Source organism: Mercurialis annua, linkage group LG7 (genome assembly GCF_937616625.2).
Source record: "Mercurialis annua linkage group LG7, ddMerAnnu1.2, whole genome shotgun sequence".
Classification (NCBI taxonomy): domain Eukaryota; kingdom Viridiplantae; phylum Streptophyta; class Magnoliopsida; order Malpighiales; family Euphorbiaceae; genus Mercurialis; species Mercurialis annua.
The window spans coordinates 14613921-14632440 of NC_065576.1; the positions used below are offsets into that span (position 1 = coordinate 14613921).

The following is an 18520-nucleotide window of genomic DNA, read 5'->3' on the forward strand; positions in this document are numbered from 1 at the left end:
TTTTTTTATCAATGCAATATTATTAAATCTATTTTGAGTTATGATAGATTTATAAAAAAAATTAAAAAATTACCGCTAAAACAAATAAACTGAAATAAAAACATAACATAATAATATTTGGGTGATTTGTGATTTTTACCCAATAAATTATTTTATTAATTATTATTTTTATTTTACATAAAAACAAAGCAAAAAAAAATTAAAAAAAATATAAAAATGATACAAAAATAAATTACAAAGATAAAATTGCAAATTTTAAAACTCTAAGTACTAATCTAGTATACCATGAAAAGTTTAGACACCAAACTATAATTTATCAATTTTATCTTATGGCATTAATCATCTTCCTATTTACAAAATAGCCACTTTTTTTGCCAACAAAATAAAGGTCTCATTTTCAATGAAAGGCACTCGGAATAAAGAGGAATCTCCCCACAAAACTCTGTTTCTCTTCTCATAATTCTTCTATCAATTTTTTCCAATTTTTTTAGTGCGATTTGAAGAAAACTGTTCTCGAAAAGATCAACTCACAACAACAAAAAAAGGATTAGCGGTAAGTATTTCAACAAATTTTTATTATTGTTCTATGAAATATGCATTGTTTGGAGTAAAATCTGAATTTTAATCACAAGATCTTATTTTTAATATAAACGGAAGTTTAACCTAGAGATCCTAGAAAACAAATAAGCAAATAAACAGAAAATTATCCAAATAAATAAGTCCAAATTCACTTTTTCTTTTACAGTAAATTAAAAATTGCTGAAATTCCAGTTTTGTCTAAAATAATTTTTTTGGGATCCCTTTCTTGAGATGTTTTTCCTGCATAAAAGAAAATAAAGACAGAAAAATGATTAAAACAAAGAATCTAATAATTATTAATAAAAAAATGGGTCTGGCTTTACTTTGTTCATGAGGTAATCGAATAGGGGTTAGTTTTGTTTGTCAATTTATAAGAAAAATGAAAAATTAGATCAAATAAAACAAATCAGTAGAAATAGAAAAAAATCTCTAAGGATAAAAAAAACAAAGGAAATTTTTAAATGTTTAACCTGGTGATAAATTTTCCAAAAAAAAATATTTGGTGATAAAATTGAGTTTACAAAGTAAAAGAAAATTGAAAGGAGAAAGGTAGTGAGGAAAGTTGCGGCAATCATAGAAAAATTAGGTTAAAAAAAGGGGCGATGACAAAAATATTTACAAATGTACCAGTAAACTTTTTTTATTTACAAAAATACGACTGATTTAAAATTAATTACAAAAGTACCAAAAAATAAAAATTAATTACAAAAGTACGATTTGTATAATGTCGGTATAATTATGGTATAATTTTGGAATACTAAAACTATTAATCAGATAATTTAAAAATAATATTTGGTTTATTATTGGTATAATTTCAGTATATTTTCGGTATATCGATTATAAATTTTTATATATTTTTTCTAGTTGATAACATGTATATTTTTTTTATATGTACTTTTCACTATAGTTGGCAATGAACTAAAGGATTTGTATATTGTTGGTATAATTTTAGTATATTGTTAGGTTAATATTTAGTATGCGATGTGGTGTAATGTTGATATAATAATAAAATTTCAGTATATTTTGATGTGTACACTTTTGGTATACTGTTGGTATAATTTTGGTATATTATTAATTTAATTTTTAGTATACAACTTGATGTAATTTTGATAAATTTCCATTTAATATTAATAAAATCTCATTATGTATAAAGTCGGTATAATTTTGGTATAATGTTGATATAATGTTAGTTTATTAGTATACTGACATTATACCCACAGTATACACCGTATGTTTGATATTATTTTTTATTTTTTTGTACTTTTGTAAATATTATTAATATTTTTGTAAATGAAAAAAGTCAACATGTAGTTTTGTAATTATTTTTATTTTTTTTGGTAAATGGTGTAATTTCCTCTAAAAAAAAACTGATTGTGGTCCATTTATATATTCAGAGATTTACTGTTCTAGGTATGTCCAACCCATGCCTAAGAGCCCAAGGCCATATCTCGGGCCAGCTGAGGCCCGCTTGTTGGGATGTGGACTCCTCAGTCCCGTGCTTAGCACCTAGGCCTGCAAGGCCCACTCGTGTCTCCATTTTTGAATTTTTTAATAAAAGAAATTATCTATACGCATTTAAAAAATATTTTTTTTATTTTTTAATATTATCACATAAATAAAGTGAATTAATTAAATTTGTGTCTTTAGCATAACTTGAATGATATTTATTTTTTCAGATAATATTTCAGAGTTTGAATATTAATTTATTTTTATCAGTCAGATATGAAACGATTAGATAATTATTCGAATATTGTTTAATCTATCTCAAATTTTAATTATGATTTATTATATAATATTTTGGTATTCAAATATCATTTAATTAATTTATGTAATTTTTAAATATCATAATTTTATTTTAAAAGTTGACTGAGTAATATTATGGTGCTTAAATATTATCCCGTTTCTTCACTTAAAAATTAATTTTTTATTTTTAATTTAGCGTCTCGGCATTCAAACCGAGACCTAAATTTACACTTTTTATTCGGCGTCTCGGCTTTCAAATCCAGATCCAATTTTTATTTGGCCGAGATCCAAATTTAAACTTTTTATTCGGCATCTCGGCTTTCAAATCGAGATCCAATTTTACATTTTTTATTTGGTGTCGCGACATTCAAACCGAGATCTAAAATTAGATTTTTTATTCAGCATCTTAGCTTTCAAATCGAAATCCAAATTTACAACTTCTTATTCGGCTTCCCGGCTTTCAAACCAAGACTCAAATTCAATTTACACATATTAAATGTTTTCCTTGTAGTCTTAAATAATTATTTTACGAACTATGTGGGTTTTGAGTCTGGCATGATAGACACGTAGGCGTTTCGGCACATAAACGAGACTCAAATTTAATTTTGTCAAAATCTACTTTCTTTAAATTTTTGTCTAAAATATTTCAACTTGGACTAATGTTTTTGATTCTGACATGACAGATACATAGGCATCTGTGCATCCGATGTTAAAATTAATGTTTTTACATTATTCCATACTAATAATTCATAATAATATCCTATAAATTAATTTAATTTATACTTTTATTTTATTTATTTATATTATATCTATACTAGATACATACTCAGTAATGGATTGCTTCAATCCATAAACCTGTTTTTTAGTTTAGAACAAAAATGCGTACTGTCAATTTCTTGGGAAACCGAAAGCATTGCGTGAAAATCCTTACTCAAAACGAACTCCTGTATTCGGGTTCGATAAACAACGAGGGTATATTGGTTTTGGGAACACTCTTCCTTATAGTCAGAAGTCAAAAAGTTAAGTCATACCACTCTTCTCGTATTCATACCACGTGCCCCCTAATATCTATTTTCTTAATTCTTAAATTTATACGTCCAAACTTCAGTACTTCGACGTTTTAATTTCGGGGAATTTTTTTTCTCATTTTTAGGTTTATTTTAAATGATATATTTGTTTCATGTTTGTTATTGGTTCTATTTGAAATAATTAAGATGGGGATGAGATTCTTGTATGTTGAAGTAGTTTTAATTAATGCAAATAAATTTAAGTTGATAGGAAATATTTATCTTAAGAGTAAAAATGCTGCGTCAAAATTGCATAAATTCATCAAGTTTTGACTAATACATGATATAAAATTTCAATTCATTAGTGTTGGGGGTGAGGTTTTTAATGGTGGTGAAGGAATTAGAGATTATGTTTATAGCCTTTTAGACTTATTGTTGTTCATCTTTGGTAGATTATACAGTCTCTTATAGAAGTCAGAGGCAGCTATATTTAATTCAAGCCTGAGTTGCTGTTTCATAGGATCTTTGTGTAAAATTACCCTGATGTGCATAGCAATTTTTCTATGGCAAGCTCATCCTTGTTATCCTTTCCTTTTATTGCTCAACCGAGACGAATTTTATAGCCGGTATGTAAACTATGAGTTTCAGTGTTTTGCTTCATTTAGGCAGGCAATGATTGTTTTTTTAGGTATTGTGTGGTTTTGTTATGATTTTTTGAGCTTTCAAGGCCAACGAAGCCGCTGTCTTGGTGGGGAATTGAAAACCAGATTTTGGGTGGGAGAGATGAGCAGGCAGGTGGGACATGGTTGGCTTGCACAAAAGATGGCAAGATTGCTTTTATCACTAATGTTAGGGAACTTAGATCGATCCCGAGTGCCAATAGCAGAGGCGACCTTCCTCTTAATTTTTTGCAGGTAAACTATTAATGACTTTGTATTTTACGTAGTTGTTTTATGGGATTTCTTTGTTGATGACTCCTTTTAATATTGTTGTGATTACTGCCATAAAAACCTTTTACAATTCATTACAGTTCGGTATGCTAATATTCTGCCTTTTTGATAGCTAATTTTAATATTTTTGCTCGACATATATATTTGACATGTGTGAAATGACATGAAAGAGGATGATAGATAAATTAACTAAAAAGAAACATAGTTGCATTTAAGAGTCGCTAGCTATGTTGCATTGAAACGAAACATTGAACGTGGAAACGTTGTAATGAGAAAGTACATTTTAAAAAAAAAATATGCTATACAAATTAAGTTTTGGAGTTTTAATGCTGAAGCGTTGGTCTCAACAAGTTTCCGTGTAACATAGGTGCTAGTGTAGGAAGTAACTATCTGTTTCATTTTGTTTCCCTTAGAAATAAATTCACACAGTATCTTCAAATGCGAAAACTATGGATTTGATTTTTTTATCTGATAGACTAGTAAGACTGTCTTGTTTCAACAGCATTTAGCAGTGACTATTTTTTATGATTACAGAGCAATAAGAGTCCGAAGGAGTTTGTAGAAGATCTAGCAAAAGAAGCAGATAAATATAGCGGGTTTAACTTGATATTAGCTGATATTCGTACTAAATCCATGGTTTACATCACTAATAGATCAAAAACAGAAGATAGTTTTGTGACAGATGTACCTCCTGGAATGCATGTGCTATCAAATGCTAGCTTGAACTCGCCTTGGCCTAAGGTAACATGATGCATCATGCCACGTAAAATTTACGATATTGTATTATACCTGCCAATGCGCTGATTTTAAATAATTTATGTGCCAATCATGTTTCAATAAGGGTGTGCATTAGATCCGTTTAACTGGAGTAATATTTTGTATAAAAATTCATTTTTCGGTTAAGTCTTTTCACATCCTGATCACTTGATCATTTGTACAGGCTGAGCGATTGAGTCATAATTTGAAGGAATTTTTAGACAAATATGGGGAGATGGAGGTACCCGTTAAAGAGATGGTTGAAATACTAATGATGAATAATATTAAAGATGATGAAAGCAAGTTACCAAAAATATATCCTGCTGAGTTTGAATACCAGCTGAGTTCCATATTTGTGGACACTGACACTCCTCTGGTAAATTATTTTGGTGCAATATTGTTCATCTCTTTTGATAATGGCGCTTAACGATTTGTTTTGCAGGGACGATATGGAACAAGAAGCACGACTGTATTATCGGTGAAATCAAACGGAGAGGTTAACTTCTATGAAAGATACTTGGAGAAGGAAAAGTGGCAGGAGAAGACAGAAAGTTTTCAAGTACAACCATAGAGGACATTGAGGAGTTTAAGTTGTCTTTTCAAGAGTTTTATTGCTCTTTGATAAGAGTAATGTTATAAACCCTCCTTTTTAACCCACTTGACGTGACAATCACGTCAATAAAAGAGTATATGGATTAAAAGTTTATATATTTTTGAAGGGATATTTGAAGGATAAAATACTATAGAGAAGTAGAATTATAAAAAGTGACTTAAGGTGGATTGTAAAATATTTTCCTTTAATAAATATTTAATTTTATAGTGTGATGATTTGTTTATCAAGTTAAAGACAAAGAACAGTAATATGGTATTTATGAAAAAGAGACACTAAAAGGTGGAGGCACTTCACCTTTCATACTAATTGGATGGTGTTCCACTAATAAAAAGATTAGGTAAAATGATTTTCTTTTGTTTATTAAAATTTTTAATTGGCCTTAGTTATCATATAATCTTTGGCTAATAATCACCGACGGTCCTCGACTTTTGTCCTAAACTTCCATAAACTCCCTATACTTTCAAAAGCTTCCCTAAACCTCCAACCTTTGTGGCGGCGCCATTCACAGCCCTTATAGACGAAACTACCCTTTTGGTTTTGGCGGCTGTCCTTTTTTTGGGAAAAAAACAAATAGTGGCGCCACATGTTAATTGACACGTCATTTAATGTCAAAACAAAATTGAAACACCCAAAACACCCCCTAAAATATTAAACCAAATCAAATTTACTTAATCAAAACCAACCCACGGTCAATCTATTTACAACCGCACACCAACCCGAACCACTCACCGCACCCGCCGCCGACCACCACCCGCCGCCCGCCGCCGACCACCACCCGCCGCCGACCACCACCCGCCGCCCGCCGCCGACCCATCGGAATATGTTCTTGGAGAACATATGCACATCTGTTCTCCAAGAACAGATGCACATCTGTTCTCCAAGAACAGATGTGCAGAAGACGAGCACCAGCTCGTCTTCTCTGCTGCTCGTCTTCTGAAAAATGGAGAAATGGAGAAGACGAGCAACAGCTCGTCTTCCCAGGGAAGACGAGCTGCTGCTCGTCTTCTCACAGATCTGAGAAGACGGTCGTCTTCTCAGGTCAGAAGACGACGACTTTGGTCGTTTTCTCACCTGAGAAGATGACCGGAGGCGGGTTCGGTTTCGATAATTCAGTGGTTTGAATGGGTTGATTTGCTTTGATTTTTTATTTTTATTTTAATGAAATTTTAATAGTTGTAAGGGTGTTTTGGGTTTTTCAATTTTTTTTTAGATATTTTGCCACATGTCAGATGACACGTGGCGCCGTCTTTTTTTTAGAATTGTAGCCGCCAAAAAAAGACGGCGCTTAGGGGTATTTTTGTCCATATGGACCGTGAATGAGCGCCGCCATAAAGATTGGGGGATTTAGGGAAGCTTTTGAAAGTATAGGGGACTTACGGAAACTTAGGGCAAAAGTCGAGAACCGTCGGTGATTATCAGCCTATAATCTTTGATTAGTACCTTTGGCACAATATGATTTGTTAACTTTTATTATATTAAAAACCTGATTAGTTACCAATGGGAGTTGGTCCAAGTGGTAAGCGGCTTGGTATCGCTTAAGCAAGGTCTCGGGTTCGAGTCCTTGTGAGTGCAGAAAATTCCCACTAGCAGACTCACCCACCATGCCAGGTGCGCGACGCGGGTCAGATCCGGATTAGTCAGGGTGAAACCTTGAAAACCGGATGGACTTACCAAAAAAAAAAAAAAACCTGATTAGTTTTTATTAATTTGTCCTGTCACTTTGATTAAAAGCATATTTGGAAGGGCTTATTATTAGAAATAAAAAGATAAAACTAATACATGGTTAAATATAATGATCTAATGTATATCACTAATAATAAAACCTCAACGTCTACAAATATATTTTTGTTAACATTTTAGTCCATCAGTTTGAAGTTGGTCAACTAAATTAAAATATTAAATAAAAAAATTATTTAGTTTAAATTTATTTTTAGTATAAATATAAATAAAAATTAGGCTTAAAATCATCCACCGTCCCTGACTTTAGGGCCTATGATGACTAAAGTCCCTAAATTTCATTTTCGATCACAAAACGCTATGAACTCGATTTCAAAATCACAAATGTCCTTTTGGCCAAAACATAACTAAAATACCCCAATTGAAAAAATAGAAAATCAAACCAAACCAAACCTAACCCAACAAATCTAAAATTACTCACCCAATCATCTAACCGCTACCCATTCGCCCGCTCGACCCAACTGGCGCCATCAACTGCCACCATACTCGCCCATAGTCACCCATCCCACTTCTGATCCACCCACCTGCCCGATCGTCTTCTCTAGTAAGAAGACGAGCTGCTCGTCTTCTCAAAAGACAAGCATCTTCTCAGACAGATCTTAGAAGACAAAACTCGTCTTCTCGGACAAATCTGAGAAGACGAGCTCGCATTCTCATATGTGTCTGAGAAGACAAAACTCGTCTTCTCAGATGAGAAGACAAACTAGCTTGAGAAGACGACCAGTTTGTCTTCTCAGGCGAGAAGACGCTAGGTGACCGGGGACAGTGGAAAATACAAGAGGTAGCGGAGGTGGTTTCCGATGTTGTGTGGGTGGGTGTCAATTTTAATTTTGGGTAGATGGTTTTATGTGTGATTTTATTGGGTTGGAATGGTTTAGATTTTTCTTTCTAATTACACGTTAATTAGGGCATTTTAGTCATTTTTTGGACAAAAGGACATTCATGATTTGAAATCAAATTTCAGGGGATTTTGTGATCGAAAATGAAAGTTAAGGACTTTAGCGATCGGAGGCCCTAAAGTCACGGACGGTAGATGATTTTAAGCCTTAAAATTATGTTTTTATGAGATTTAATGGTTTAAAAACCAAATTTAATCTATTTTACTTTTCTTGCACTTAAATTATTTTAATTTTAATTAATCTTAATTTTTTGTAATTTTCTTATTTCATATACTTTTTAAAACTAAAAAATAATTATTTTTTTCAAAAAAATCTAAATATTAAAAAATATAAAAAAATTAACTTAAAGTCATTAAATTATTAATTTTCATAATAATATAATTTTTATTTATAGATATCATTAATTAATTTTTTTAATTTAGTTGAGTAACACGAAACTGAACTTAACGGAAACAAAAGAGAAAAATCATGTCATTTCATTTTCAAAGAAGAAAGACGGAAACGTAAATCATGATAAATATAAACTGTAGAAAGCCTCATAATAATCTACTCCATAATAAATAAATAGTATCATGCATTTGTAGAATTGAGCAAGAAAGCTTGAGATTTGATCTCATAATAATAGTTATTAGAGGAAGAAGCATCAGCTGAGAAGATCATAACTCCATTAACATCAAATCCATTCTCTTCCAACAACTCTAAAGCATCAAAAAATGTATCTCCTTGAATACCTCTTCCATTCACTTCATAGCTAGGCAACAACTTCTCTTTATCAAACTGCGCAGCTCGAAGCGTAAATGCTCTCAAATATGCCTCTGGACTTCCAACCTTATCAGTATAAAACTGATGGTTTACGTAGTCAATCACACCCCCGTAATTCGTAAACAATTCGATATACGGTATCATAGTTTTATGATACGGTGCAATTGTTGCTACTGAAATAACACTTTGGTTTTTCAAAAGGGTGATGAGCTCACCTATGCAATAAGCAAAAGTAGCATTGTTTTTCTTAGGGAAATTTTCGTAGTCGATATCAACGCCGTCGAGATGGTAATTTTGGATTATTAATTTAAGGGAAGTGAAAGCATTTGATATCCATAGTTGGGTGTCTATTGGGTTGTACCAACTCAGGACTTTTTGCCCTAAACTCCAACCAGAAAGACTAGCTAGGGCTTTTACATTATTAGGGTTTTTTTGCTTGATGGCTAAAACTGAATCCGGAGTTAATGTGTTTGCCCAGTACGGTGAAAATGTTCCATTTTGAGAATTACCGGAGGGGTCTGCGTCGATTGCAAAGCTGAGTATAAAATGGAAATCGATTTTGTCTTGAATTGGAACATTATCAAATGTTATTGGAATTCCTGAGGCTCCTATGTACTCCATCATCACCTTGCCATCTATGTCATTAACATTGCACAGTGTTAATATTTGTATGCCATTGTGAAATGCAAATTTGCCTAATTGACATGTAAAATACATTGACCATTACTTAACTTTTGAATTATTTTAAAATGACATTGAACTTTAGTTTATTTCTACTTCAAAGTCATTAAACTTTAAATTTTGTTTCAAAAATGTTCTTCCCATGTAGCTATCCAAATTAGACTAGTTAGAGCATATTTATCACGTAATTAACAATCCACTTACATGCATGGCAGGTAAGTTAATTTCATTTTTAAACAAAATATATAATTTGATAATGTTTGCCATTATGACAAATATTTTCAAATTAGATAGCCACATAAGCAAAATTATAAAATGGTAAAGACTTTTATAAAATAAAAATTGAAGTTTAATGACTTTAAATAAATAAATTTAAGTTCTACATCCTTTTTAAAATTATTTAAAAGTTTATTGATTCAGAAAATATATGAACCTTTGTTTAACTATAGTTTGAGGAAGCATATAGCAGAAAAAAAGACCTAAATGTTAATTTGTCCTTTTCAATTTGTACTTAGGGATAAATAATCAACGTCAAAATAAAAAAAATATTAGTAATAAAAATAAAAAGTGAAAGAGAACGAAAATAAATCGGCATCCCTTCTCAGATGTCTCATTAGTTCCATGCCTATATACCTTTGTACAACAAAGATAATTTATTTTAGGTTTCTATAATTCATTTGCAAACTCTATCTATTTTAGTTGGATTTGCAAGTTTTCAAATTATAACTAAATTCAATTTTAGAATTTCAATTTTAAGAATTGTTTTAATATATTTATTCATTTTAAATAGGCAAATGTCGTAAAAAAGTCAAACCTTTCACAAAAGTTTCACAAAAGTCCTGACCTTTCAATTTTGTCGATTTTGGCCAAAAACTGATTATTTGGTTTCACAAAGGTCCCGACCTTTCAATTTTGTCGATTTTGGCCAAAAACTGATTATTTGGTTTCACAAAGGTCCCGACCTTTCAATTTTGTCGATTTTGGCCAAAAACTGATTATTTGGTTTCACAAAGGTCCCGACCTTTCAATTTTGACGATTTTGGCCAAAAATGGATTATTTGGTTTCACAAAAGTACTGACCTTTCAATATATGTCCATGCCACGTAGGCGCTATATAGGCAAAATTGAAATCAAATTGAGAGTTGGCCACAATTGAAACCAAATAATATGTTTTTGGTCAAAATTGACAAAATTAAAAGGTCAAGACTTTTATGAAACTTTTATCGAAAGTTTGGTACGATATTTGGCCTTTTAAATATAAAAATTTATAATTACGAATGAATTTTATATTATTCTAAAAAATTCATTTTTCAAGGCCCCGAGACTTTAAACTTGCCAATTTTATCGATTAAACAAATTGTATTAATTTTAAAGTAATTGGAGAACACTGATTGACCGAAAAATTATATCAATTGATCAGCATTTTGGACAAATTAATAAAAATTAACAAATTTAGAGACCAATGATAAAAAAATTAATTTCAATATAATTGCTCATAATTTGTAACTCTATAGGTAAATTAATATTTAAAAGGGTAAATATTATTATATTGTACAACCTTTCACATTTTTTCCGATTTAACCACAAATTAAAAAATGTCTCATCCATTAACACAACTTTTTCAAACTTTTTATTTTATAACTCGGTATGTATTTTATGTTTTATTTTATTTTTGGGAAGTTTAGCAAAATACCTAAAAAAAATAAAAATATTTGCAAAATTTAACTCATAAACTGAAAGTTTGCAAACGTACCTAAAAAATTTAAATATTTATTTTTTTACTCCGCAGTTTTAAACAGTTGCAAACAGTTTCAAATAGTTTCAAAAAACATTATTTGAAACCGTTTTACAAAACTTTTCGCATACAGTTTCAAATAGAGTTTCAAACGGTTTAAAAACAAATACAATTTGAAACTGTTTTATAACCGTTTCAAAAACAGTTTATAATAGGGTTTCAAACGGTTTATTACAAAATAATTTGAAAACCGTTTTCAAAAACAGTTTCAAATAGGGTTTTAAACGGTTTCTAAAAAACAGTTTTAAATACAGTTTCAAACAGTTTACAGAGTATTTTTATAAATTTTCAGAATAAAAAATTAAATTTTCGAAAAAAAGGTAAAAAAAATAAATTTTCAAAAACAGAGTATTTTTACAAATATTTTTAAAAAACGGAGTATTTTCTGCAATTCCCCTTTATTTTTTAAAGGACGTCGTGTTTGGTCGTATAGATGATCAAAATGATGCCATTTTAAACATTTATGCTATACATGCCACATAATGAAAGATTGTGCTATTAGTTGAGACGTTTTATAGTTTGTGCTTAAATCGAAAAAAATGCTCAAAGTTGTGCTATATAATGAAATTGACCCTATTTCTTTATTATTATAATAATAATAATAATAATAATAATAATCTTGTATAGCGGTTTTTATTTTAGTTTAATAATAATGATTTCTATGTTCTTTGACATCGGTTTTTAAATATTTTTCATTTCATCTTCTTTTTTCTGTTCAAAATTAATTAACAGAAAAGCATAATAAATTCAATAGTAGTAATTCATCTATAAAAATGAATGGATTAATGTAATTAAAAGGGTTGAACATGGATTATGAATTATGATTATTAACTAAATTAAAGGATACAGAGCCATTCATATGATTCGCAAACATCCATTAAGAGAGATTATTATTTTTATTGAAAAATATGAACTACTTTCTCATTGAAAAAGGATGTACTAGTTTCTCATTGAAACATATTGATCAAAATGTCAGTTCCAACAAAATATTATGACATAATAATAGAGTTTTCTCATGCACTAATAAACACTATAAATAGCATTTTTTTTTTCAATTATATCCAAACCTTTTAATTTTTGTAATAATATCCAAATTGTATTTTTTTGTTGCAATAATATCCAAATTGCATTTTTTATAGCAATAATAGTCAAATTGATGGCTAAACTCGGCTATTATTATGTTTTAATGTATAATAATATAGAAAAAATCCCAAAAAATGACAAACAACTCAAAAACAATTCACATAAAAAGTGCAATTTAGATATTATTGCAACAAAATAATGCAATATGAATATTATTATAAAAATTAAAAGGTTTGGATATAATTGCAACAAGTCTTAAAGGTTTGAGTTTTTTTGCCATTAAGCCTTCTTTTTTTAGTAATATATTTAAAATTAAATTTTTTAAACTTGTACATCTATAATGTGAAACTAAACTATATTTACAAACGAAAATGAAAAATGTATTTGCATACCTACCGCACAATTGTAGAGAAAAGAGTGTCACTCCAAAAACGAGAAAGAGAAAAAGATGTATCATTTTAGCTTTACTATTATTTCCGGAATTAAAATGTAAAGTTTAACTGAATTATAACTATATATATTCTTTTGTGGCCGGCCTGAAACGTCTCCTTAAGTATATCCTTCTAGTTATATTGTTATTTCGACATTTACTAAGTTTGATAAAATCCAAGGTTCAATAGCAATTCCTATGTGCCCCATCATCGAAAAATTATTCCACACAACCGTTGCGTCATGTTATTTGTGCAACAAACCAATTGTGCGTTACTCATGTGAAAAATTGAATGATAAAAAAAATAAATAATAATTAAAAGATTCTCTATCGCAAATGCTCATTGGCTTGATGTAAAAATGACGTGGCGCAACGGTTGCATGGGATAAACACTCCCCATCATCACCTTGCCATTTATATCATTAACATGGCCGGAGATTATGAAATGCATTACATGAATAATGAATTGACAGATGATGCTTTGCTTTAATCATGGCCGGAGATTATTTTATTTTCAATTAAAAATTATTAAAAAAATTAATATTCACTAATTATATAAAATTTTAAAAAATGGCAAAAAATACAGATTGGCTTCCTGCAGTCGGAGCTCAGAAATATTTAAGTGTTTTTGTAATGATACAAAAAGGAACTCGTTGTTAATTACATTAAAATTTCTACTTTCTTTAAATTAATAATTACAAGTAAATTCTTGTGGTCTAAGATCATAACATTTAACAATTTATAGTTGAAGAGCAGTAATTCTTTTTATAAAAGTAAGATAACTATTTTAGTTTCTATAAATTAATTTAAATTAATGATTAGAATTTTTGACTTATTTGAATTATTTTTAATTTATTTTATTATTAAAAAATTATTATAGTAATTAATTGGCCTAATTACTTAAAAAAAACTCATCTTATAATATTTTTTCGTTTATACCCTGACCTAGAAAAAGTTCATTTGTATCTTTTTTTAATTTTTCATTTTCGTCTCTACACTAAAAAGCTAATTTGACCTCTTTTCATTTGAAAAAATATTTAAAATGATCCTTTATATTTAGCTTATATTCTTATTAAACATTAGTATTATTAATCATTTATAATGTTTCCATCCTTTAATTAATTTTTAATTGTCAAAAATTTAAATTTTAGGGTAGAGATGAAACGAAAAATCAAAAAAAGGGTACAAATGAACTTTTTCCTAGTTGATGGTATAAACGAAAATATGTTACAAAGTGGGGTTTTTTAAGTAATTAGACTTAATTAATTATATTGTTTATCTATAAAAAATAAATAATTATTTATCATTATTTAGCACAATTCTAAGTATAATTTATTATGCAGGTGAGTCTCGGCCCAGTTGGTAACGGTCACATCGTATGTTTTTGAGAAAATTAGAAAAAATACTCTATTTTTAAAAATAATATGATTTCATACCTCAAAAAGAAAAAGATAGAGAAAATACCTCACCCTTTTAATAAAGTTATTTTTTTACTTTAAGACATGTTTATATTATAATTATGTCTACTTCTTATTATTATTCTAATCATACACCTGTCACTTTTATTTCTCTCTTTCTCTTTTTTCTCTTTTTCTTCTTCTTTCTCTTCTCTGTTTTCTTTTCTTTTGCCATTTTTTTTCTTCTTTTTCTTTTTCTTCCTTTTCTCCATTTTTGTTCTTTTCTTCGTCGTCATTCCTTCATCAATTCGTCGTCGCTCTGCCATCGTTTCGCCACCGCTCCGCCGTTCTTTCATATTTGCTTTTAGCAATTTTTTTCTTGATTTGTGGTAATAAATACAATTTATTTTAACTTTCAGATCTAAATAAATTACTCTTAATTTTTTTCAACTTGAGATCTAAAAATCTGCATAAAAAACAATGTTATGATGAAAAAAATGATTTTCTGCACAAAAAAATAATTTTCTGCAAAAGAAAACAGCATCTGATTATCATATAATTATCACTGCGAAAAATATTTTTTTTATAAAAAAATCGTCTGATTATCATATGAGTATTACTGCATTATAACACTATGATAACTATATGATAAGAAGTATGATAATGTTATAATAATTGTATGATAACGTACGTGAAAATATAATTACAAAAAAAATTCATGATATGATGATATTTAAATAATAAAATTATGATAATAGTATGATAAAATGATACCTATACGGAAAAAAATTACATAAAAATTATGATAGCTAGATGATAATGAAGTATGATAAGGTTATGATAATTGGATGATAACGTACAATATAATTACAAAAAAATTCATGATATCAGTGATAACCAGATGATAATTAAATAATAAAATTATGATAATAGTATGATAATATGATACCTTTATGGGGAAAAAATTTCATAAAAAATATGATAACGAGATGATAATGAGAAGATAGTAGTATGATAAGGTTCTTATTGATAATAAAATGATAATAGTATGATAATATGATACTTGCATGAAAAAAAATAACAGAAATTATGATAATGAGATGATAATAATCTGCTACATACGATACTGATAATGACATGATAATAAAATGACAATGCAATATGATACATTGATAATTATATGATAAGATGAAACTGTGATAATCATATGATAATATAATACTGTGACAATCATATGATAATATAATACTGTGATAATTATATGATAATATGATACTGCATTTTGTCTAATATTAGACAGCAATATCATCACATTATCATATAATAATCTGCTACATACGATACTGATAATAACATGATAATAAGATGCCAATGAAATATGATACACTGATAATTACATGATAAAGTGAAGATGTGATAATCGTATGATAAGGTGATACAGTGATAATCATATGATAAGGTGATAATGCGATTTTGTCTTATATTATCCAGCAGTATCATCACATTATCATATAATAATCTGCTACATACGATACTGATAATAACATGATAATGAAATGTCGATATAATATGATACAGTGATAATTACATGTTAAGGTGAAGCTGTGATAATCATATGATAATGTGATACTATAATTTTTTATTTAGTTCATAAATTTTTTGAATATGTCATTAATATAATAAAATATCTTAATAGTAGCATATATTTTTAAATTATAAAATATTTGATAATACTAAAATAAATAAATAAAAATATTTTATTTATTGGTTATTTATAATATGCATATTTGTTAATTTAAAAAATGAAGAAATAAAAAAAATGAACATTTGAATAAATAAAAGAGAGTTCAAATTTGTTAACAGTTTATAATGGGCACATGCATGATGAGTGGAGAGAGAGAGAGAGAGAGCACTTGTCAGATTGAACATTTTATAGTCAGAGTATAAGTCTAATTTCTTTTAGACATGGGAGTACAAACACAAAACAATTAAAACCGTGATGTATTTTCATTAATTTTTCCACTTTGAGGTATAAAGTCCTATTATTTTATTATTTTAGGTAAATTCCTAAATCTCTCTATGTTTTTTAGGGCGCGGGTTCGACCCACCTCTCAGACAACCAGTAAGCTGATTAAAATATAAATACTAACACTAATATTAACACCTAACATCTAATTTGGTATAATTCTATCTTGGAAAAAGGTGCAAATATGACCCTCATGTATAGCCCGTGTCTCTTGTTGGCACCTCATGTATTTCGGATCTCAAAGATGACTCCAACGTCTTTAAAAAGTATCAAAAAACACTACAAACTAACAGAAGTTAGTTTTACTGTTAAATGTGCGATGTGTCAATTTATTTACACACATAAACATTAATTTAATTTGACACATCATTATTTTTAAATTAATCTAACACATATGCATTAATCATAATTAATTAACATTCTAATTAACTTTAATAATTCTAAAATTAACTCTAATCGACCTAAATAGCCCTAATTAATCTAAACTAAGTTAAATTAACCCTAAAACACAGCCTTTTACATTTGTCCAAATCAGTAAATCAAACAACCCTAAAACCAAATTATCTTCATCTTCAAACTTATGTCTTCATGTGGACATTCTTTTTCCCAAATCAAATTTACCTTAAAATTTCAACTTTCATTCTCCATCCAATCTTATCAAACACAACAACAGATTTCACTTGAAAAGAGGATTCCTCTTTGAACTCTACATATTAGAAACATATTTATCCACCATCAATCCGGTGTAAATTCAATCCCAGTACATAAATTCAACACAGAAATTGAAACAAGATTGATAGAAAAAGTCATTTTAGAAACTTATCTCCACACCATCAATTAAGAAGAATCCAATATTGAAAATCTCCAATACACAGCACAAATCCATCTCCTGTCCTTTGCAACTTATTTACCCACCATCATCGCAACAACTGAACGCAAATCTATTTTCACCTCCGTCATGTCCTTCGCACCCGCCACTGTCGCCAATCTAGGTTTCAAGTTCGACTTCTTCGGATGCACTGTAGACAGACTCGGAAACTTTGTATCCGTCGCCGTCGATTCCCGAGTTCATCCGGGTGAGATATCGATCTCCGAGTTTTGCAAAACTCATGCAAGTGGCTTGAATCCAATGTTGCAGCGGTTGTAGTAGCAGTTTTTGTTCGGAAATTAGATGTTAAGGAGTTGTGATGAAGATGGAATAATATGAAACAGGAGGAGGTTGTTTTGAAGGGCGATGGAGGCTGGGCAGAGGTTGTGTGTTAGGGTTAGTTAAAGCTACAGTCGGCCTTCTAATAATTAATATACATGGTGGATTAAAAATTTATTAATTATTAGAATTATTAATTTATTGAATACTTTATAAGACGTAATATCGAAATTGGTTTCTTAAAATTTGATTAATTATTAGAATTATTAATTTATTGAGTATTAATTATTAGAGGGTCGACTGTACTTTAAGAATAATTAAAATTATTTGGAATTTTTAATTAGATGTGTCAAATTAATTTAATGTTTATGTGTGTAAATAAATTGACACATCATCCCCTTGACAGTTTAAGTAACTTCCGTTAGTTTGTAGTGTTTTTTTTATACTTGTTTAAGACGTTAGGGTCATATTTGAGATCCGAAATACATGAGGTGCCAACAAGAGATACGGGTTATACATGAGGGTCATTTTTGCACTTTTTTCTTTCTATCTTCGACAAAAGATATATAATTTATTATAATTGCCCAAGTGGCGTCTAAAAAGTACTTTTCTTCCGATCCCAATTATAATTACTTAGCGTGAAGTGACAATTAAATGTCATTGAAGGACAACCTGAATGAAAGGACGAGCCTGAAGAAATTTGACAACATAATGCTCTAGTGACCTGATCTTATTATGAGTGCTTTTGATTTTCGAATTCTGCTTTCACCACACTTACTATCCAGCCAACAGAACTTCATACTCCGCGCCGCACTATAAAAAAATGAAAAACAAAATTTGACTAAACTAGATAGTTTAGTCTAGTGATGGACTTCTCTTTATGGAGCGGAGGTTTTGGATTCAAATCTCTATATC

At 29.4% G+C, this 18520-nt stretch overlaps 2 protein-coding genes across 3 annotated transcripts; one reads left to right on the top strand and one right to left on the bottom strand.

Moving 5' to 3' along the window:
- The first annotated feature begins 380 nt into the window (after positions 1 to 380).
- On the top strand, positions 381 to 5860 carry LOC126657487 (uncharacterized). Of its 2 annotated transcripts, none has more exons than XM_050352186.2 (6): positions 381 to 553; positions 3782 to 3955; positions 4057 to 4243; positions 4814 to 5020; positions 5220 to 5276; positions 5478 to 5860. In XM_050352186.2, exons 2-6 carry the CDS (start codon positions 3873 to 3875, stop codon positions 5604 to 5606), a joined length of 663 nt encoding a protein of 220 aa, XP_050208143.1. In that variant the 5' UTR covers positions 381 to 553; positions 3782 to 3872; the 3' UTR covers positions 5607 to 5860. The 2 variants fall into 2 exon arrangements, with proteins under 2 accessions (XP_050208143.1, XP_050208142.1); XM_050352185.2 differs by having other exon boundaries at positions 389 to 553; positions 5220 to 5411.
- Positions 5861 to 8854: 2994 nt separating this feature from the next.
- On the bottom strand, positions 8855 to 9670 carry LOC126655380 (chitinase 2-like). Its single transcript, XM_050349543.1, has one exon. It carries the CDS (start codon positions 9668 to 9670, stop codon positions 8855 to 8857), a length of 816 nt encoding a protein of 271 aa, XP_050205500.1.
- Positions 9671 to 18520: the final 8850 nt, after the last annotated feature.